This window comes from Schistocerca cancellata, chromosome 1 (genome assembly GCF_023864275.1).
Source record: "Schistocerca cancellata isolate TAMUIC-IGC-003103 chromosome 1, iqSchCanc2.1, whole genome shotgun sequence".
Classification (NCBI taxonomy): domain Eukaryota; kingdom Metazoa; phylum Arthropoda; class Insecta; order Orthoptera; family Acrididae; genus Schistocerca; species Schistocerca cancellata.
The window spans coordinates 516,915,663-516,939,357 of NC_064626.1; the positions used below are offsets into that span (position 1 = coordinate 516,915,663).

General features: G+C 39.1%; 1 protein-coding gene across 3 annotated transcripts in view; it reads right to left on the reverse strand.

Moving 5' to 3' along the window:
* LOC126178628 (E3 ubiquitin-protein ligase COP1-like) overlaps window positions 1-12,378 on the reverse strand; it is a 56,860-nt gene extending 44,482 nt beyond the window's left edge. The window contains exons 1-2 of one of the 3 annotated variants that reach the window (XM_049924547.1): window positions 11,906-12,378; window positions 9,100-9,262 (exon numbers count right to left, since the gene is read on the reverse strand). In XM_049924547.1, the coding sequence (XP_049780504.1) occupies window positions 9,100-9,183 (84 nt within the window). In that variant the 5' untranslated portion in view covers window positions 9,184-9,262; window positions 11,906-12,378. Of the gene's footprint in view, window positions 1-7,431; window positions 7,519-9,099; window positions 9,263-11,905 lie in introns of all 3 variants that reach the window. The other 2 variants (XM_049924548.1, XM_049924549.1) reach the window with 2 other exon arrangements.
* Between the last annotated feature and the right edge of the window lie 11,317 nt (window positions 12,379-23,695).

Consider the following 23,695-nt stretch of genomic DNA (forward strand, 5'->3'; position numbering starts at 1 on the left):
GAATCTGCATGAAACACATCACTCTTGTTTGGATCTTCTCTCTCATCTACCTTAATACTAGCTGGTAAGTCACACACTAATGTGTGATACTTAAGAATTGGCCAAACATTCTAATATTGAGTCTTCCCTGAGATTTATCATGTAATATATTACATTTGTTTAAAGCTTTCTGGCAGATTAAAACTGTGTGCTGAACATGGACTCAAATTGGGGATCTTTGTCTTTTGTGGACAAATGCTCTACTGACAAAGGTATCCAAGTATGACTCACGACCTGTCTTCATACCTCTACTTTCACCAGTACCTCTACTCCTATCTTCCAAGCTCCACAGAAGATCTCCTGGACGCCTTGCAGAGATATATAAGAGAAATGGCTTAGCCATAGTCTAGAGGATTTTTTTTCCAAAAATACTTTTTCACTCTGCAGCCATGTGATACATTTGTTTATTCTGCAGGGCAACAGATAATTCCTGCAACAGGTGTCCAAAGTCTGCAGGTCTTTCTGGCTGTAATTTTCTGGTGTTGCAAGTTCCCTATTTCAACAACATCAGCAAATCAACTTATGATGCTACCAATCTTGTCCTCAAGATCATTTCTATATGCTGAGAACAGTAATGGCACTATAACACTTCCTTTGCACAGAGTTACCTTTACATCTAAGGACTTCACCACATTAATATCTTGTTAAATTTATTGTGTCAGGAAGACCTGCATCTGATCATAAAGATGGTTAGATATTTTTGTAATATGTGTTTTGTTCACTAGGCAATGATGTGGAACAGTATTGAAAATCTTCTGAAATTAAGGAGTGCTGTTTCAAACTAGGTGCCTTTATCCACTGCTTTTTGTGCCTCTTGTATGGACAGTGCAAGCTAAGATCATCTTCCACATATAACAGTTTCGATTTCCAAACAGGCCTTCATATATGAGCATAAAAATGTGTTCCAAAATTTTACAACAGCAATATAGACCAATAATTTTGTGCTTCTATCCAACAGCCATCCTTGGTAATGTGACTTGCACCTTCTTCAAATTGCTTATAATTCTTTGCTACTACAGTAATTCATAATCAACTACTGCTAGAAGGGGATGGAGTTCTTTCAAATAATCTGCATAGTATCATAACGGAAACCCTTCTAGGAATTTTAGTCTATTTTTTATTCCATTCCTGCAATATCTGCCATTTCAGCATTTCCGTGATGAGTGAAGAAGAGGTATTGCTGCATACACTTCCTCGGTGAAACAACTTCAGAAGAGAGAACTCAGTATTTCAACTTCCTCTGTGCTTTTCTCAAGTTCCGTGCTTTTAAGTGACTATATGGAGGGTTTAGGTCTGTTTAATAACTCTTCAGACTTTTTCATCACTTTGATACCACTGATCTAACAGATCACTCACTGTATTGAATTTCTAATGCCAGTTTAGTTTTTGTTAAAATGTATAACGAAGCTCTCTTTGCTTTCACAATCAACTTTCTCACACAGCTATTGAACGATAATAGCAGGTCCTTATCATGCTTCTTAAACTTGCCTGGCACATGTCTATGTCTGAAGAGCAGTGTACAATGCTCTTGAGCCTACGTGCTTACAGTCGATATTTGCATCCTCGAAGGAGATGAATGTTTGGCATTTAATAATCAAGCAGCATACAATCTGTATCTTGTTGCTTAGTAAAGTCTTTGTAACACTGGTGATCACTGTTAGCAGTCTTATGATCACTGATATCCTCCACTACATTAACTGAATCCGTTAATCATTAGGAGATACAACATATTATCTTCACAAATTGGTTCTCAAACTGCTCAAAGCAAAATTCAGCTAAAACAATCAGCAAAACTTCCTTTCAAATTAATGGGAGACGGAAGGCAAATGGGCTTCAAAAATTCGATTTTTAGATTTTAGCATATTTGAAATGCCTGGTCTTTCCTGAGTGAAACAGTTTTTGTTTTATATAAATATGAAAATTTTTTCATGAGATATGATTGTTTTCCTCACGCTCTGTGCAATCTGGCGATGGCGACAGCAAAGCATATGATGCGTATGTGCAGAACAACCTTATGGTCTTAACGTCAAAATTTCTAAATTAGAGTGCACTGGGCACATCCAGTGTCCAGGTCGAGAAGATTATTGAAAGAAAACTAAAAAATAGTATTGGAAGATGGTAAGAAGATGGGTGGTAAAGGTCACCTGATAAATGCTGAAATACACTCCTGGAAATGGAAAAAAGAACACATTGACACCGGTGTGTCAGACCCACCATACTTGCTATGGACACTGCGAGAGGGCTTTACAAGCAATGATCACACGCACGGCACAGCGGACACACCAGGAACCGCGGTGTTGGCCGTCGAATGGCGCTAGCTGCGCAGCATTTGTGCACCGCCGCTGTCAGTGTCAGCCAGTTTGCCGTGGCATACGGAGCTCCATCGCAGTCTTTAACACTGGTAGCATGCCGCGACAGCGTGGACGTGAACCGTATGTGCAGTTGACGGACTTTGAGCGAGGGCGTATAGTGGGCATGCGGGAGGCCGGGTGGACGTACCGCCGAATTGCTCAACACGTGGGGTGTGAGGTCTCCACAGTACATCGATGTTGTCGCCAGTGGTCGGCGGAAGGTGCACGTGCCCGTCGACCTGGGACCAGACCGCAGCGACGCACGGATGCACGCCAAGACCGTAGGATCCTACGCAGTGCCGTAGGGGACCGCACCGCCACTTCCCAGCAAATTAGGGACACTGTTGCTCCTGGGGTATTGGCGAGGACCATTCGCAAGCGTCTCCATGAAGCTGGGCTACGGTCCCGCACACCGTTAGGCCGTCTTCCGCTCACACCCCAACATCGTGCAGCCCGCCTCCAGTGGTGTCGCGACAGGCGTGAATGGAGGGACGAATGGAGACGTGTCGTCTTCAGCGATGAGAGTCGCTTCTGCCTTGGTGCCAATGATGGTCGTATGCGTGTTTGGCGCCGTGCAGGTGAGCGCCACAATCAGGACTGCATACGACCGTCATCGAACCCATCGTTCTACCATTCCTAGACCGGCAAGGGAACTTGCTGTTCCAACAGGACAATGCACGTCCGCATGTATCCCGTGCCACCCAACGTGCTCTAGAAGGTGTAAGTCAACTACCCTGGCCAGCAAGATCTCCGGATCTGTCCCCCATTGAGCATGTTTGGGACTGGATGAAGCGTCGTCTCACGCGGTCTGCACGTCCAGCACGAACGCTGGTCCAACTGAGGCGCCAGGTGGAAATGGCATGGCAAGCCGTTCCACAGGACTACATCCAGCATCTCTACGATCGTCTCCATGGGAGAATAGCAACCTGCATTGCTGCGAAAGGTGGATATACACTGTACTAGTGCCGACATTGTGCATGCTCTGTTGCCTGTGTCTATGTGCCTGTGGTTCTGTCAGTGTGATCATGTGATGTATCTGACCCCAGGAATGTGTCAATAAAGTTTCCCCTTTCTGGAACAATGAATTCACGGTGTTCTTATTTCAATTTCCAGGAGTGTAGATAGATTGCAGAATTATTATGGCTTGGCCACAAGAAGAAATGTAGGGAATTTAGAAAACACGAAAAAAAGCTGTATGGGCTATCTTTTTTCCATAAGCTTTCCACAAATGAAAATCCAGTGCACAGTCTTTGCCCGAATGATCCTGACACTTGGTGCAAGTACAGGAGAAGAGCCAGATAGGACCACAAACATTCTTTACCTGCATCAGTAATGAATGAAATTAAACCCATATAGAGACCTTTGTCAAGATACCTTGTTGAACAAATGTCTTCATGGGAAAACCCAAAATTTAAATGAATGTGTGAATTCTGTCACTTGGAACCAGTTACCGAAAATTGTATTTGTTCAGCTTACAACTCTGAAATTTGATATTTATGATGCTATTTTATGCTTCAATGATGGTGTAATTAGAAAACTGGATGTTTTGGAATTAATGGGCATAAAATCTAGTGGAAAAACTGCTAAATCATTGGTGCAGAAACAGATAAAGAGAGAATCCACAAAGCAGATATTGCTAAATTAAAAAGCACAAAAGAAGCCAGACAGAAAAGAAGAGGGACCAAGAGAAGAAAAGAGGATCAGTATGATTCAGATGATGCTCAGTATGACGCAGGAAAATATTAGCAGTAAGTAATTTTCATCAATAACTATACTAGAATTGCAATATTAAACTTTAAATGGATTTTTCTCAAAACTACTTTTTTTTTACTTTCAGGTATCATTATTTGATAAACTAAAGGGGTTAGAAACATGAAACTTAGTTAATTTGTACTGCAGATGGTAATAAGTTATTACAAGTAAATTGAGAACCACCTAACAATCAGAAACTGTTTTATAATAATTAATGTAAAAAAAGTTAAATTTTACAAGTGAAAGAATAAATTTTTTTTTCCCTTCAAAACCATAAGAGGTATTATGTTCAATTAACTTAAATATATATATGACAAATGTCTGCTTGTGTCTGTGTACGTGCGGATGGGTGTGTGTGTGTGTGTGTGTGTGTGTAGTAAAAATTTCATTGTTTTATCACTTATAATTCTTTTGAAAAGTGTACCTATTCAAAGGGTAAAATAGCATTGGCAGAATAGGGATAGAAATTGCCTTCAGTCTCCTGTTGAAACTACCTGCCAGACCAGGACTTGAACCTAGCATCTTTGCCTTCCATTGGCTAATGCACTACAGAACGCACTCTCATAGCTTTACTTCTGACTGTACTTCATTGACTACCTTCCAAACTTCATAGAACTTCTACTGTATACCTCGTGAGACTAGCATTCCTGGATGAAAGAGTACTGTGTAGACATTAACAGCCAGTAGCAGAATGTGTGCTAATTTGAAACCTTCTGGTAGATTAAAACTGTGAACCAGACTGGAGCCCAAACCTGCAACCTCGGTAAAGATCAGTCAATCACATAGTTTAAATTTACATCTACATCCATACTCTGCAAACTACATAGAAGTGTATGACAGAGAACACGTCCTATTGTACCAGTTACTAGGGTGTCTTTCTTTTCCATTCACATATGGAGCATGGAAAGAACAATTGTCTGAATGCCTCTGTGAGTGCTATAATTATTCTTATCTTGCCTTCATGATCCTATGTGAACAATGCATAAGGGGTTGTAGTATATTCCTAGATTCATTTAGAGCCAGTTCTCGAAACTTCGTTAGTAGACATTCTTGGGGTAGACCATGTATGTCTTCTAGTCTGCCAGTTCAGTTTCTTCAGCACCTTTACAATATTCTCCCATGGGTCCAACAAATCTGTAATCTTTTGTGCTGCCCTTCTATGTATATGTTCAATATTCCCCATTAGTTCTATCTGGTATGGGTGCCACACACTTTAGCAGTATTCTAGAATAGGTCACAAGTGATTTGTAAGTGATCTCCTTTGTAGACTGATTGTACTTGCCCAGTATTCTACCAATAAACTAAAGTCTTCGGCCTGATTTACTCACAAATGAGCCTATGTGACATCCCAATTCATATCCCTACGAAGTGTTACACTGAGGTATTTTTATGAGTTTACCCATACCAACTGCGACTCACTGATATTACAGTCACAGAATATTACATTTTTTTGTTTTGTGAAAAGCACAATTTTACATTTCTGAGCACTTAAAACAAGTTGCCAATCTTTGCACTACTTTGAAATCTTATCAAGATCTGACTGAATATTTATGCTACTTCTTTGAGACTGTAGCTTACTTCATTATACAGTAAATAACTGTGCCATCTGCAAAAAGTCTGAGGTTACTATTAACATTGTTGGCAAGGTGATTAATATACAACACGAACAGCAAGGGACCCAACACACTTCTCTGGGGCACATCTGAACTTACTTCTACATCTGATGCTGACTCTCCATCCAAGCTAACATGCTGTATCCTCCCTTCCATAAGTCCTCACTTGAGTCACAAATTTCATTTGACTGAACTTTTGACAATAAGTGTGGATGTGGTACTGAGTCAAATGCTTTTCAGAAATTAAGAAATACTTAATCTGACTACCTTTATACAAAGGGCACGCTGGGTTTCACATGACCAATATTTTCAGAATCCATGATGGTTGGTATTGAGAAGTGCATTCTGTTCAAGATAACTCATTATGTTTGAGCTCAGAATATGTTTTAAGATTTTAAAACAAATCAATGTCAACAATATTGGACAGTAGTTTTTGGATCACTTCTACTACATATGTAGGCATGTGTGAGCTGTGCTTTCTTCCAACTTCTGGGTAAGACTTTTTGCTCGAAGTATAACACCACTAATACAGATTTCACTCATTTTTATGATTTTACCTTGTAGTTTAAGTTTCCATGGTTAAAAGTACATTAAATATGGCTATGCTACAGATCAATTTAGTACCGCACCTTTAATTTGGCATACACATTTGTAGGTTTTGCAAACTCACAACCAAATTATCACTTTCCAACGTAACCTAGACCTTGGGCTACAGATCGGTCTGCCACTACAACCAAGATTTCAACTGTATGGGGGATTCAGGATCACATATTAACCCAATTAGCATACTATCATATGTATTCCTTTTCCTGTACTTATCAGAAGTGTACAAATATATAGCTGCTGACGCAAAAAAATCTTCTCCAATTACGACACTGCCATCAGAAAATTTATGTGACATCCTCCAAGCTTTTTGGGAAGTGTTCTGCCACTACTGTTCCTGAAGCAAATGGTGAATGAAAGCATTCACTTATCGTATTTTACTGTCTGGTCGTCGTCTCATTCCTATTAGCTCCCATCTGGCCTCAGTGCCAGCCTTCTTCCAGGCTACTACAGTGCCACAAATCTGATGTCAGCCTACAGTTGCAATATATATTCAGATGGGAATTTACGATTTGCCTCCTATTCACATCCAGTGCCAGCCAGCTTTCTGTCAGTACTACATTACAATTACCACAATTAATGAAAGGACTATTTCTGGGAACTTAAAATGGATTCTCCTTGAGTTAACCCCTGCTTTGAAGGAACGAATGTACTCCTGACAACTTAAAGTGACCAATTTATTCCTCTTTCCATAAACAGCAAGTAATTATCATTGGGCCCATAGGGGGAATTCTCTAATCTAAAAACATGAGAACGTCACATGTAGGGCCTACTGGGCTACCAAATTAATCATGGCCAGCGTGTAACGCATGCCTAGCCTACAAAGCTGGTATCCAGTAGTGAAGATGAAGAAATTGGCATTACATTTTATCAATATTTTAAGCCCTCCAACTGGCTCTAAACCTAACAAGACCGTAATCAACTCTGCAAATCATGAGCTGTACTTCACCCGTCATACAATGCCTGAAGTCTTCATCAAACCAGCCAATCATCTTCAGGAAGTAAGGATGGCGTTCAAACAACACAGCTAGTTTGAGTTACAGTTTGCAGCAGGTTGCACACAGTACACTCACCAGAAGCCAGCAGTGGCACACAGTGGTCATCATTCTCAACTTGCAAACTCAAAATTTGATGTCATGAGTTGGAGGTAGCATAGGAATCTAAGAATGAAATTTTTGTTTAGAGTTCAAATAACAGAACAAAAGAAATATATTGGTCCAAGACAAGAACTAAGAACAAGAACATAGTAACAACATTAAACATGCACATACACGTGGGTTTGAGGTGGGGGCTAAAGGAGGAACTATTTGACTTTAAGGATTTTTTAACAATATGTATGTATAGTTTGAGTCAATCTGCTGGGTAATTATTTCTCCATTTCCCATTCACTTCATACTCGTTTGACCAGTTGATCATCTCCAGCCCATTACTAAAGCCAGCAAATGGAAAATATACTGCCAGACCTCCTACAAATTCTGACTCCTATGCACCTCACATTAATCTCAAGCCAGGTGCTGGTGGAGCTTCCCAACCCCCATTGTCCTTCAGCTGCAACATGTCTTGGTTTCTACTGTCTCTAAAGAGAGCAAGATGTATGATTCTGAATCATAATCTGTGTTATTTTGTTGTTTGTAAACTTGGCACAACTGTTCCAGATGTGGCATTTATCAATGAGGTATTGTTCATTTCTGTTACTGTTACATTGAAAGTGTATTAGCAAGGTTAACAATTTTTTTTAAACTCCTCCACTTGTGCTTTTTCCTAATAATCTGCTGTCTAAAGAAACTGATAGGCAATGGATGAATCACATGCAAAGAAATATTTATCTGCATAAATGGGAAACAGGAAATTCAACAAACACACAACTGGCATGCACCAGCTTGTATATCAAAATCAAAGGAGAAGACTTGCTTCTGCTTCAAAAGAAGTGATACAAATCCTAAGACCATCAGGGACTACTTTCATAAATCATGAAGATTCAAAAAAGGCTATAAAAATACATTAAATGGCCAAATTTTTAATGAGATGTAGACCATGCCAAAACAGGAAAGATCAAGCTACAAAATAACATAAATATGAGCAACATTGACCTTTCCACACATAAGGAGTGTAAATCATTCAGACCTGCACTGCAGAAACATAAACAGACTGACATGCCATTGACATTAAGGAAACTAACACTATCTGCTTTCACTTTCCAGGCATGACTTTAGCCATCTGAGTATTTTACAATTAATGCTTCACAGAATCTGCACGGATAGAGGTAAGATAGCAAGGCCATAGGATTCTGATTTTCGGGTAACATATGACTAATGCATTTGACAAATAGTGTCAAAATAAACTGAATATAATGATAAAGTATTCTAAATACAACTGAAATATACTTGCAGGGACATAAAGAACCAAGATGATAACCAGCAGAGCTACATTAACACCACTAGTCTCATCAACTTAACAGCTGCTTCACTCCCTCGCTTTAAATGCACGCAGTCTCTAACACATAAATGTTCCTTTTACTCATTAGTATCTCACACGAACATAGTGAAGCAAAACCTAATATCACATGATTTAGACATTCATATAACAATGAATATTTTTGACTGCCTAATCTGTCATCACAGTTATCAACAATTCGTTTTTAAAAAGGAGTCACAGCAAAAGTGTTGGGTCAGAAGTTTACTTAAAGGGTGAAAGCAGATTATGTGCCTCCTTGTTTTCTGCTTCTCTTTCAAATGGCTTACACAGAGTTTGCTGCTTCTAGATGGGCTCCCACACAAACCTCTGGTTGGGAGACTGGAGTGCCTTCTCATACTTTTTTTGCTCATGGCCTAGCATATAAATTTCTGTGAGAGTTAGATGATCCTGCCAGTGTCTTTGCTACAGTTGGTATACATACTGCAATCACTGGAACATACAATGCCTATTACCAAATGCAAAATCAATATTACTCCAGATAAATAGCAAGGAGAAAAGAAAGAAAGACATTTATTTTAGGGTTTTGCAAGGACATGGAAAATGGTATATTGTATTCTTTGAATTCATGTCAATATTACTGCATTTTGCTGACACTAAGTATATAAATATAGCCCATAATTGTGAGTAATAATAGTTACAATTACTCTGCAAAGCCTTGCAAATATCAATAAAATTTCAATTTCAAGAATACTGTGTTTTGTGAAACATTTATGGGGAAAAATAAATCATAAAAGCATTAAATTACTAAGGGCATTACAGAAATGTTACACATTAAAACTAGTTGCTCAAAATAAAGCCATAGTATGTCCAACTAATGCCACCAACATCTAGGTTCCCTCTCATATATACTACATTCAGTGATTGTTTTGTTTCAATGTGCTCTGTGCCAACACAGTATGAGTAATATAAATTAGACAGCACATGAAAACACTACACATAGCCAAAGTCACACATCACATGTAAAAATCCTACAACACAGGTTTCAGTTATGCACTTTATATGCAACTACCTTTACACAATAACATCTTTTACCAGATACATGGCTGTGCTTGCAGAAAGAGAAAATCTATGACAAGCTTACTGGTACTTTCATGACATCTCCAAAGTAGCAGCAAATTATGTTACATGACTTTGCTTTTATATCTAATGAATATTATGTCTACAGCAAATATATCAGAGATACATTTATTAGTTTTCTGAAAAAAGTAACATGCAGCAGAATCCAAAGGGCAATTGAAGGGAGGATGTGGAGATGCCTAGCAAGAACAAAGGTGGTGGTGGATGAGATAAATGACCAGAAGAGACTCACAAGCAATATGCAATATGCAATACTGAACAAATATACTATCAGTACTTTTTTATGAAGCTGTATGTAAGGAAGATTAAGGATCAACATATTTTATTTGAAGAAATTATAACATTTCATGATCCAGTACAGTATAATGTACCACCTATTAAATTATACAGCTAAGCAATCAGAGCACGGAATATATGAGATGACCCTGCACATCATGCAAGTGACATTCTCTATCAGTACAAACTTTGCTTACAAGGACTAAATAGTGGCAAAACATTTTCCTCTTCTTTAATACATTGTGATTATCAAATACTAGTATTTTCCATCTAACTGTACACCACTAAGAACAATGTTCCTCTAACATTCTGCTTAAATTTGTGACAACTAAACAAACCATTGCACCATGTGCCCATTGAATTACAAAGAAACTAAACTTCAGGTACCACAATGGGAGCAAGACCACAAGTGGTGAAATATTAGTAGTTTCTAAAAACTCATCCACCAAGGCTCAAAACTAGTTTGGTACTTATAGCAAACTCAAGTATTGGATTTTCCTCCCAAAACTAATGTCACACATCAATATTTCTTTTCCTTGGAGTAGATGTGACCTTATAACAACTATCAGAACATTTTGTTGCCACACAGCCAAATGTGCAATGATGTCTTGACATGGATATTTAATCAACACCATTTCGGCACAAGCACAATAACTTCAACATTGCACCCACCTACTTTAATGACAAAAGTGAACAACCTGTCGTCATAAGCACGAGCTTTTCACAAACACTTTTTCTTAAATGTAGAAAGTGGGAACACGATGGAAAACAGTACTAATCGGACTACTACATTTCCAAATTTAACGATAATATTTCGAGAGCTAGTTTCCTAATACTCGACAAGAAGACATGCTTAATCTCTTTAGTTCTTAACATTGTTTTTTTTTTCCAACTGTATCTTATCTCTTTATTAAACTCTAGTAAACAGACTATCAGTAATGATGATGTGGAGACTCATTGTGATATTGTCAAGTTGCTGCAAATTTGTAGGTCACTACTGAAATGGTATATATAAAGATGCATTGGCATCACGTTTCTAATGCTTAACAGTTTCAATAATACGATGAAAAAGCAATTTACTAAGTAAAATCAATGTAGTGTTCATAATATCAGATACAGTAGTTCCTCGATGGCGTTAAAAAACTTGGGTTACAGGTCACGAGCGAATTGAACTCTCTTTAAGCACAATCCCTATATATTGGTTACCTTTTAATTTAGTTACTTTAATGTTGTTTAACATGTTTGATATGAGAAAATGTGCTCTATCGCAAGTGCTTTGTTAACATGGGAACTTGAAGGCAGTAACAGTTTGGATAACAATATTGTAAAAGTGCACAATTCTTTCAATCAATGCGTGTACGGATAGCAATGATTACAACGGGTACAAACTAAATAACACTCAACTACTCAATGGTGACTTTTCTTTGGCTAACCACTGAAAGATTTTGTAAACATTAAAGAACCGGTATTTCCGGCACATGGGCACGCCTTTCATATAGTTCCTTCACTCTTGACATACCTCTCGAGCACGAAGGTTTGGTGATAATGATATCGAGACCCGCATTGTTAAGGCATCGTCCGTCCGTCTACCTACATTATTCTACTGAGTACTCTTTAATCATCTGTCAACTGTGTACAGTACCGCGAATTATAGCTGTTAACCCAATTTAAGGTGTCCTCCTAGAATGAACGTCCTTCTCATTAAAATTAAAAACTTACTTTGATGATTTTCCTTGATTTGTTTCTGTTCTAAATCCCCGAAAAAACTGTGATTTAACACTAAACGGTCGTCCCGACCGTCTCTTAATGTATGCAGGTACATGCATTGTACACTTTATTGGTTCAGAGCTTGAGTTCATCAATATTTCACTTTGCTGCTGTAAGTTCTGAGCACCGATTGTCAGACGGCACTCGACAAAAACTTTCATCACTACTATCACACTGTAGTCACATATCACTCAGACAGGATGCCATGTTAAATAATGGATTCGCCCCTCAGACAGTAAGACTGGACATATCTTTGACAACGTCAAAAGGACCTACAATAGTCCTCAATTGGACTGTTTCAAAGTGTGGCAATTTTGAATTAACGCAGCAACATCAGTACACAGAAACTATATTATTTCTTTCCTAAGTACTATGTTTAGGAGAACATAAACTGGAACTTCGCAGACATTGCACACTACGTTCGATTAGTCGATGCTACAATCGATATGTATATTAATTACTACCACGATTTACCACAAAACGGACAGTAGAGTTCATATCTGAAGTCAGTGATTTTTTCAAAAATTCTACGATATTAATATATATTATTTTACCACTCTCCGAAACCACTAAACCGTTAAAATTGTTATTTTTGTTATAAGCTCCAAAACGACCACTATTGATTACCGCAAGTAATCGGATCATCATCCAATAACCAGTGAAGTGCTGTGGCCGAGCTAAATTGAGTAACGAGGAGGCGGGAAAGCTATTTATACTTTGCAGTTTTGACCTAGAAACGATACGCGTAATGATGTAATGATTTCTGGTGTGTTTACTCTAGGTTGAGGTAGAAAATAACAAAAAGTTTCGTCTTAACAATAATGGACAAGTCATGATTTTCGTTATATCATCGTACCAGCCCTTTGGAATAAATGGCTTACTCTCTTGTCTGTACAGAAACGCCAATTATTAATCGTTACTTGTCGTTATATGAACTCTTGAGGTGTACACTTTGAATAAGTTATGAATTTACTTGCTGCTTTAAATTCATATAAAATTATTGAATTTGTCAACATTGTCATCAAACAGAGGTACACTGAACTCGGAAGTAGAACTGAGAAATTCCAATTTATTTTTTTGGTGTTTCTATTTAAGTAACGGGACAGCCAATGAGAAAAGCCATTTACGCGGAACTAATTAAAATTGTGCAATGATGTGCTGTATGTAATTTATGCCTTCTTTAGTTGCAGTAAGAATGTTTTCTCTTGATGTGTGTTGTAATCGTATAAAGATAACGTATATTTTTACATTGTTCCCAAATTAAAAGACACCGATTCTTTTCATATCTGCTACGGTAGCAGACGACCGACGTGAATGCCATTGCTAACAGCACGACATTGCCTGCAGCTCCTCTCCGTGGCTCTTGACTAAATCGGTTGGATCCTAGACGACTGAAATACCTTTCTTTGCCTGGTCAGACGAGTTCCGATTTCATCTAGTAAGAGCTGATGGGGCGAGTGTGGCGCAGACCCCACGAAGAGACTTATTGACAACTTGTGTATACAATTTGTCAGCAGGTCACTGTGAAAACTGGTAGTGGCCCCATAGTGGTGTGGGCTGTGTTCACATGGAATGGACTGGGTCCTCTGATCCAACTGAACCAATCACTGACAGGAAATGGCTATGTTCGACTAGTTGAAGAATTTTTATGGATGACAATGCCCCAGTCACGGCGGCAATTGTTTGCGATTGTTTTGAAGAACGTTCTGGGCAATTTGAGCGAATGATTTGGCCACATCACCTGACATGAGTCCCATCGGACATTTATGCGACTTAGTAGAGAGGTCAGTCCGTGCACAGAATCCTGCACCGGCAGCAATTTCGCAATTATGGACGACTATAGGGGCAGCATGGCTCAATATTTCTGCAGTAACCTTTCAACGATGTGTTGAATTCATGCCATGTCAAGTTGCTGCAGTACGTCGAGCAAAAGGAGGTCCGACACGACGTTAGGAGGTATCCAATGACTTTTGTCACCTCAGTGTAAGACGCAATGTAGGTATTGCACTCTAAGATTTTACAAATTATGTTGTAGATAGTAGAATGTTTAATATTCATGCTATCACTTCTTCTGAAGAGCTGAATCTTTATTATTAGTTTTCTAAACGTGGCTTTCACGTAAAGCCACAGCCTAGTTCTGCATTATTAATTTTATGCCAAACAGAACGAGGAATGTGACAGAACAGAAAAACAAAGAGCAGCAATGGGAAACTTACTCGCTTCAACACATACGGGCGCGCGCGAAATGAGCGGATCTTCACGACAGTGAAAACGGAGAAAAGTCTCGGTTCTGCGCATTCACATTGCTCTGCCCCTCGCCCTCAGTGCTTCTGTGTCTACTGCAACTAATTCGGGAAGCAAGAAACATTAGTTTGTTACTTCCTGTCGATGACCTTTACATTTGAGAACGGAGCACGTGCTAGGAGAGATACGGTAGAAAAAAATGTATCCGGATATTCACCTTAAACATAGGCAAATCTTTTCCTCTTATGGCATTCTTTACAACACAGTGAAAGCTCAGAAGAGGACCTCATTCCTTCGCATAAGATGTCCCACAAGAGACTGCCACTTACCTCGTAAAATGAGATTTATAAATAGAAACATATTTAATATTTACTAGCAGAACTGAAATAATAGTTCTTCCTAACTCATTTTCTTTTAAGTAAATTCATCCGCGCTCGTTAGCAGGCCATTTCCAGGATTTGGGGAGACACGCTTGCCCCGGATGGAATCCGCCCGGCGCATTAACGACGATGACGAGTGTGACGGCCAGCCTGGATATGGTTTTTAGGTGCTTTTCTATATCCGACTTGGCGAATGACGGGATGGAACCAAAGAGATAGAGAATGGGTGGTACCCACGCCTCACCTCAGTTATTGACAGTGCACGGAATAGGTTTTTGATCCGCCGATAGTTTTATTCGTCTCTTAATTACCGTGAAGACATCTGCGAATGCAGATACTAAAAAGATTTGAAATCAGCTGATAATATATTTTAATGGTACTACAATTCCCTTCAGACTTCATTGTTTACCAACAGTCGGGCCGATTAAATAGACGAGTGTGCAGACTCGCCATTTATTTAGTTCTTTTTTAACTTGGTAGTCTTCTGTATGTAGTGTGAGGCGGTGAAGTGGCGTTGATAACAGGTGAATTGATTGAAACTTTGATAGAAAAGATCGAGAAACGATCAGCTTTGTATAAAACGAACTTAAAGAAATCCTCAGGTATAAATATAAATGACAATCTATGGTTGAACGTTTGTGAAGCAATTGTTCCGGAACGAAGTTTAAGTGATAGCCAAGAAAAAACAAAGTAAGATATATACTTGGACGCATTTGTTTTATTTTGTTTTATATGAATATTTATGTAACGACATTTTATTGCATTGGATTGAAACAGAGCCTTTAATGAAGTCTTAGCTCTTGTGAGGCCAATTGAGGTGCTGCTTCACTGAGAAGAAGCGGCTCTGCTTTCGGTAACTGACAATGGACGGGAGAGCGGCGTGATGATCATATGCCCATCCATATCCGCATCCAATGAAGCCTATCGGATGAGGTGACTCGGCGATCAGTCAATACCGTTAGGTCTTCCGAGGCCTGTTCGGACGCACTTGTGGTGAAGTAAAAAACGACGGTAAGTATGGTAGATTAGATTAGATTAGTTTTTCGTTCCATAGATCCGTGCTGAGTAGATCCTCATGGATGTGGAACATGTAATTTTTTTAAGTTGAAATAATAATACTAATAGTATGAATATATACAATACATCATTTGTTTCTATTAGAAAATTCGTCATTGGAGTAGGAGTTAGCCACTAGTAAGTGTTTCAGGCTCCTTTTAAACTGATCTTTATTTGTAACTAAATTTTTTATGTTTTCTGGCAAATTATTGAAGATTAGTGTTTCTGAGTAGTGGACCCCTTTTGAACTAAAGTAAGTGCTTTTAAGTCCTTGTGCAGATCATTTTTGTTCCTGGTATTGTACGTATGAACTGAGCTGTTCGTTGGAAAAAGAAATATATTATTTAGAACAAATTTCATTAAGGAGTAAATACACTGAGAGGCAGTAGTTAGTATACCCAGTTCTTTGAAGAGGTTTCTACAGGACGTCCGTGAATTTACTCCACAAATAATAAATATTACACGCTTTTGGACTCTGAAAACTTTTATTTGACTTGAAGAGTTACCCCAAAATATTATACCATATGACATTATGGGATGAAAGTAGGCAAAGTATGCAAGCTTTTTCATTTTTATGTCGCCTATGTCAGCTGACACTCGAATTGTTATGTGTTTCTGCAGTTCTGTGGTGTGCTCCTCCCAACTGAATTTATTATCAAGTTGTAATCCCAGAAATTTAAGACTGTCAACCTCTCCTATCTGCTCTTCTTCATACTTTATGCATATGCTGGGTGGAAACCCCTTACAGGTTCTATATTGGATGTAGTGAGTCTTTTCGAAGTTTAATGTCAGTGAGTTGGCTTTAAACCATTTATTAATATCCATGAAAATATCATTAGCAGATCTTTCTTGAACTACATTTGACATACTATTTATTGCAATACTTGTGTCATCTGCAAACAAAACGAACTCTGATTTTGGCAGTGTAACTGATAAGAGATCACTAATGTACACTAGGAAAAGCAATGGCCCTAAGATGGATCCTTGTGGGACACCACATGTAATTTCGTCCCATTCTGATGATGACTGATGACTTAATTCACTGGTCCCTTGCACTGACACCCTTTGTTTCCTGTTAGCAAGGTATGACTTGAACCATTTTGCAGCACTGCCCTTGACACCATAGAATTCTAATTTATTTAAAAAGATGTTGTGGTTCACACAATCAAATGCCTATGACAAATCACAGGAAATAACTGCTGCTTGTAATTTGTTATTTAATGAATTAAGTATATTTTCACTGTAGGTGTAAATAGGCTTCTCGATATCAGAACCCTTCAGAAATCCAAACTATGTTCTTGATAATGTTATTTGTGGTCAGATGGTTGAGAAGCTGCCTGTACATTATTTTTTCTAAAATTTTTGAGAATGCTGGCAAAAGTGAAATCGGTCTGTAGTTTGATGGTATCTCTTTATCCCCTTTCTTGAATAGAGGCTTAACATCTGCGTATTTTAGCCAGTCAGGAAATGTCCCAGTTATAATTGACTGGTTAAACAAGTAAGTTAGAATTGTACTAAACTCACAAGAACATGCCTTAATTAACTTTGTTGATATTTCATCGTAACCACTAGGATGCTGTGTTTTTAAAGATTTTATAATGGAAGTTATTTCTTTTGGTGAAGTGAGTGACATATTCATGTACCTGAAGCTATTTGTAAAGGCTAGTTTCAGACATTCAAGGGCATTATTTACTGATCCTGACAATCCCATTCTATCAGCAATGCATATAAAGTACTTGTTAAATAGATTTGCCACACTATGCCCATCGGCTATTAATGTGTCATGTACCCTTAATGCTATTTGCTCCTGTTCCTTTCTGGTTCTACCAGTCTCCTCTTTCACTATATCCCATATTGTTTTTATTTTGGTTCCTGACATTGCTATCTTCTTCTTGTAGTGCATTTGTTTAGATGTCTGAATTACTTTTTTTAATATTTTACAGTATTCTTTGTATTTAGCTAAATCATCAGCATTGGAGCTATTCTTGGTCGACAGATACATTTTCCTTTTTGTCTTACAGGAAATCATTATTCCTTGTGTAATCCATGGTTTTATTATAGACTTCTGTTTAATTTGAGTAACTTTTAGAGGAAAGCAGTTTTCAAACATGGTACTGACATTGTTCATGAATGTCTTATATTTTTCATTCATGTCATGAGCACTGTAAGCATCTTTCCAGTTAGTCGTGTGTCAGTTGGTAGCCAGTGTTCAGTTATTTACTCAACTGTTCGTTATTACAGTCCCCATGTTCCGTGTTCGGTACTGAAGTAAGGGTGGTTCTGTATTTTTAGAACTCCATTCATATCACTAATTTATTTATTAATTTGTAGATTCAAGTCAGTAAACATTTGGTGCGCTGCTAGTTGCCAATTAGAAAGTCAAGCTTCTACTTCCACAAGTCGTTTTCATGGAAAACGTTTTTAAATGGAGCAGAAACGCCTGAAATATCAAAAGGATAACAGCGATTCCAGGCAGCAATGCCTGTGTGGGAAGAGTCTTCAGTAACGTTAATCATTTATGGTCTGACACTAGAAATAAATTGGGTGCCAATATGGTAAAAACTGAATTACACAATAGCTGTAATTTGAAGATAACGATAAAAAAAAACTGTTGAATGCTTAACTAGAAACAGCACATATAAATTTTACTGTTTACTAAGTGTTTTATGTGTTCACCCTAGGCACAGCAAATCCTTTCGCCCGACTATGTTCTGTTATGTTTTAAATTTAATCTGGCAACCCTAGTTGTCATCATATTATACCTTCGACTGTTTTAATTAACTATGAAATTATCCACAGGGTACTCGTAGAATATATTTGCGTATTTCACCTCACCTTTCATTCCTACATAATTCTTTAGGTTGAGCAAGGTTTAATAATGCGACAGGAAGGGGTTTCGGCCACCTCTACCACTAACATTACCAAATCAAAATTAAGAAGCCGGCCCCGTGAAGGTACAGGATACAGACAGGTTAAAGACAAAAAAAGAAAAAAATAGGGTTCCTTCTACTTGCAATTTTCTCATTAAAAAAACTACTAACTGCTTTTTGCCATGCGTCGAGATGCATAAACAGCTATATGTTTTCATCTTCAAAAACATTATGCATGCAGAATATGTGTATTCTAATGGTACGGAAGCAGGAATTAATTTTCAGACATTAGGTGATGAACGATTGTAGTCCACATCAATAATGACCTGTAGAGACCAATGGCAAGTGTGCGTTTGAAATTACTTGGTCGACTGCTGCGACTATGATGGAAGGTCTGCGAACAATGTAACCTCCCCCTCACTTATCGACCTTAATGACAGTGAAAAATTAAACCAAGTTAGACTGTCGGTAAAGAGGGAGGAAAGGGTTACATCTAAATGAAAGGAAAAATGCAAATGAAACTGGTGGAAATTAATTTTGAAAAGGGGTAAAGTTAATAAAGAAAGTAAATGTGCAGCCGTTACGTTAACGATTAACTAGCGGTAATTAGATATTTGAGATTTGGGGGAAATTACGGTCACCAGTCCTAAGGACAATTACTATAGTAACTGAAAAAAGAAAGGTTATTACACATATAATTAGCACTAGAAGCGTGGCAACTGAAGGTTGACACGTGTAGTGTGAAAACTGAAAGTTTGTCAGAAGTAATAAATTTCGCTACACTCTGACTTAATTTAGCAAAAGAATTAATAAAACCGGAAAATCGAAAGTTAATTTAGTGACTGAAGTTAATAGTGAGCTTTCTTTCTGAAACACATCGAAATTCAGTAAAATACGGTTAGTCTTGGACTACCTCAACAATCATTTCAAAAGCTACTTGAATCTATGCAATTTAGAAATAAGAGATTTAACTTTGAAAGATGAATTAAATGATTCTGAACAATTAACAATAGTAAAATTTAGTACGTACCAAGCTGAGTTGCAGTCACAGGTAAGCTAAAATACAGTAACAAAACTCGCACTCTTAATTTGTGCTTGTGTAATCTAAATATTGTAGCCAGCTATGAATACTTTAACTGAACTTTGAAATTAAAGCAGCGAAATTGAATTATATTACTTTAATGCTGGCGTTTGAATTTCAACGACACTCGGGTTCATTTCGGAAAAGGAAGGGACCCTGCTTGGCAATGCAATTGGGACAATGAGCAACAAAGGTTCATGCTAAGTTGCTGTAATTTTGTGATGCAACGATTTTAAAAGTTTGAAAAGCTGAGGTCTGCCATACAGTTCTAAAACTTTATGTGCTTCCAGTCTTCCTTGTTGGTTGATTGAAGGTTTGAAGCCGTCAATCGAGGAGGTGGCGACAGTCACTCATTGTCAGCCGTCGCTGTTGCAGAAGTTGGATGTTGGCGCGCCTTCTTCTCGACACGGTCACCAGACGAAACGGGCTCTTGATGTGCGCCAGATAATGCTTCCCGTCCAGGACACCATGTCAGAAACTATCATCACAAGTCGAGCGCAATTACATGCTGCCAAACCCCGAAAGTGAGGCAACTCGCGGGACCTTCACACAACACACCTGCTCCACTGCACCACCCCAGCCAGACTCTCTCTGCCCGTGCTCCACGCGACAGAGTTAACACTACCAAAGATCCTAAACACTCTGGTTCTTCACACGACCTATCGATGTATTCGTTCGATAGCATAGTTTACCTAGGCAAGACCCACCGTAAAAATACAAATAATATTCACAAAACAAACCAATTACACATCGACATAAATGCATATATATACAAATAGTAAAACAATTACAATATACAAAGACACAGAAATGTTATATCTTCAGGTAACAAAATAAGGAAAAAATTTGCAGTGCAATAGATGGAAATAGGAGGATATGCATTTCCGGCGTTACACGTGCCCCACATCGTCTGAGGATGTTCGTGTAACCTAAACAGACTCAGAAAATGTCCCAAAAAAGAAACAGCGGAAATGCATATGCTCAAAACATCAACAAAATTTAGCATTCGTCTAATTAAGCATAAATCAATTTTTAGACCATAATAATTGAGTGGAGACACCCCTAATCTTATTCCACTCTTTCATCTTGCACAAAATAAAACAGGTTGACAACATATTAAAATTCATAGAAAATATAGAAAATGGTTTAGCTATTCCAAAATCGTCAAAATTCGTAACACTATCAAGAAATGGAATACTATTTACAAAATTAATCAGAGTACATGGTCATAAAAACAGGTAGATCAAAATACGCAAATTAATTATTAATTACATATTATACACATTTTATATAACCTTTTCATAATTAATACTTTCGCCATGAAAGTCCACTTAACGCTAAACAAGAAAATAATATACAGCAGATCAAAAAAAACCATAAATATTGACAGCAGAATTCTTTCACATCAGCTGTCTGGGAAGAAAAACAACTCCACCTTCGGTACTCGCAAGTACAAAGAATGCCGACAGCGGCACAAGAGCCGACAGCGGCTCCGCCTCGCCAGTATTGTTGCGCCCGCCTGTGCGGCACGCTTGATCTCACTCGCCCTTGTAACGGCATTTCCAGAACGTCCATTTGACTGAATTCTTTCGGAAAAACTCATTCCCGAGTAATCTCAAGGAGTCCCTTAATACTATCACAGTGGATAACTCAACACTGTCCATCATCACACGCATGTACTAGCCTAAAACTTAAAACAGCATCTAAGTACATCGACAAAGACTAGTAAAACACACATTCATGAAATCTTACAGCAAGTTTCAAAATCATATTTACATTCCTTAATCTACTGTGACTCAGCTGAAACTTAAACTAGCAGCTTGGATTTTTAAATTGATTAATATTCAGTAACTCTTAAATCATTTAATCAACATTAATTACTTATTAATTACAACTTCTTTAATGACCTCTAGGTCAGGCAAGAGCATCGCAACATGGCACATCCTTAAATCTTACACTCTATATCTACATACTGTACAAATTACCCATTCTGTGGTATTAATCAATCCTAGGTTGGTACAATTTCAAGTCTACAATGTTCCGTGTACCTAATAGTTTTCCAGAGCTTGGATACTCTAAGCAATAAACATTTGTGTGAGGTATACCAATGACTTTATATGGTCCATTACAAACAAACTTAAATTTAGAGATTTCATTGTCTATCTCGCTCGATTTCTCATGAGCTTTTACAAGTACTAAGTCTCCGATTGCAAACTGAGTAAAACGCGCTTTAGCGTCATGACGACGTATGCGAGCATCGGCTTTTAGCTTCATTACTTCTCGCAAACGATCTTTTTTCACACCAATACTAATGTCAATCCGTGGAGGGAATTTGATTATCTCTTCCAATTCACTTTCTACACTTTTGTCAATGCCGAAATTCCTCACGTTACGGCAGTTCAAATTCATTCCTACGTCAATGTCATCCGGCCAGTTAACAATGTGTATAAGCTGGTATTGCCTACCCACACCATCACCTGCCTCGTCAAAACTAACTACTATTGTTTTATCTTGTGACGTACATGTCAAAGTTTTGCTTTCGCAATTAATCACTGCACTGTACTTTAATAGCCAATCTAACCCGATAATTACTTCCGCAGTCAAGTCTGGCACGACGACAAACTCTTGTTCAAATCGTGCCCCACATATCTCGAAGTTGACAAAAATCTGTTTTGTGACCGGTTTACTGGCCTTCCCAGCACCGATAATTTTCACTCCTCTTACTGCCATAACTACGATGCCAGGTCTGTCTTTCAGTAACTCAAATATTTTCCCAGATACAGCACTCAATTCTGCACCGGTGTCAATCAACACGTTTAGTTGCAGGTCGTGCATATTAACAGACACTACTATCTGTCTACACTTGTCCTCGGCTGTTTCTTTATTTTCCCACAGCAAATCCTCGTCTATATCCAGGTTATTCCAGAAAAAATCATCCGGCTTTGATCCTAAATCCGGCTTATCTGGCGGCCTTTTCAGCCTCTGTTCACATACAGTTTTAATTTCAACACGTTTGTCCTGAGGCTTAGTCTGTAGCTTCGCCTCCAATACCGAAACCTTTTCTTGTAACTCGTCAACTAGTAAGTGTTGCTTTGCTATCAATTCACTAATTGTCACTGTTGTGTCTAGACAAGACAGCCTAGACACAATGAGAGGAAGCCGAAAGGCACGCGCTTAAACTCACGCAGGCTGGCGTGAGGTCTGAAACAGGATACGTAATGAATGCTATAAAGAAAAGTACATAGCTTCTGGAATACTTAACTTTAATCCACATTTGTAGAACATCGCTCTTGATGATCCATTAATAGAATCTCAATATCACTTGAATACGGCGCCTTGCTAGGTCGTAGCAAATGTAGCTGTAGGCTATGCTAACTATCGTCTCGGCAAATGAGAGCGTAATTCTCAGTGAACCATGGCTACAACTGGGGCGAGTGCTGGTACGTCTCTCTAGACGTGCCGTGTGGTGGCGCTCGGTCTGCAATTACTGACAGTGGCGACACGCGGGTCCGTCGTATACTAGCGGACCGCGGCCGATTTAAAAGCTACCACCTAGCAAGTGTGGTGTCTGGCGGTGACACCACATTTCTCCCCCGCAAATCGGCGAACGGTTGTGTTATAAGGCTTCCGCCCGCCGTGGGGAGGACCCCATGTTGACGTATGCGACGAGGTGGGAAGCCTAACAACAGGCGAGGCTGTGCCACCCGCACCCGGCCATTCGGTCCGAGGGGAGCTAGAAAACGCCTGAAAACCTAGTCCAGGGTGCACGCCAACATGCGGTGTATGCACCTGTAGATAGTCAGGAGGGGCCGAAGGGTCGACCTCCATCGAGTCGGAGCACCCGACTGGCGAAGGCGACAGATGGTCCGGAGCGGGCAAGAGTTCCTTGGCGGAGGACAGCTGGGCACGGGAAGCGATTGGCGGCGCGTGACCCAGGGAGGCGCCCGGCGGTTGCAGCGCCGCGTCCACTGCGGGCGGCGCCGGCGGCGGCTGCGTCGGCGGCGCGACGCCATGGGGCAAAATGGAAGGCAGCGGCGGTAACACCTGGGGATGAGGCGAGCCAGTAGATGGGTCCCCAGGGCGCTGACCGGACGGCACCGTCGCTGAAAGC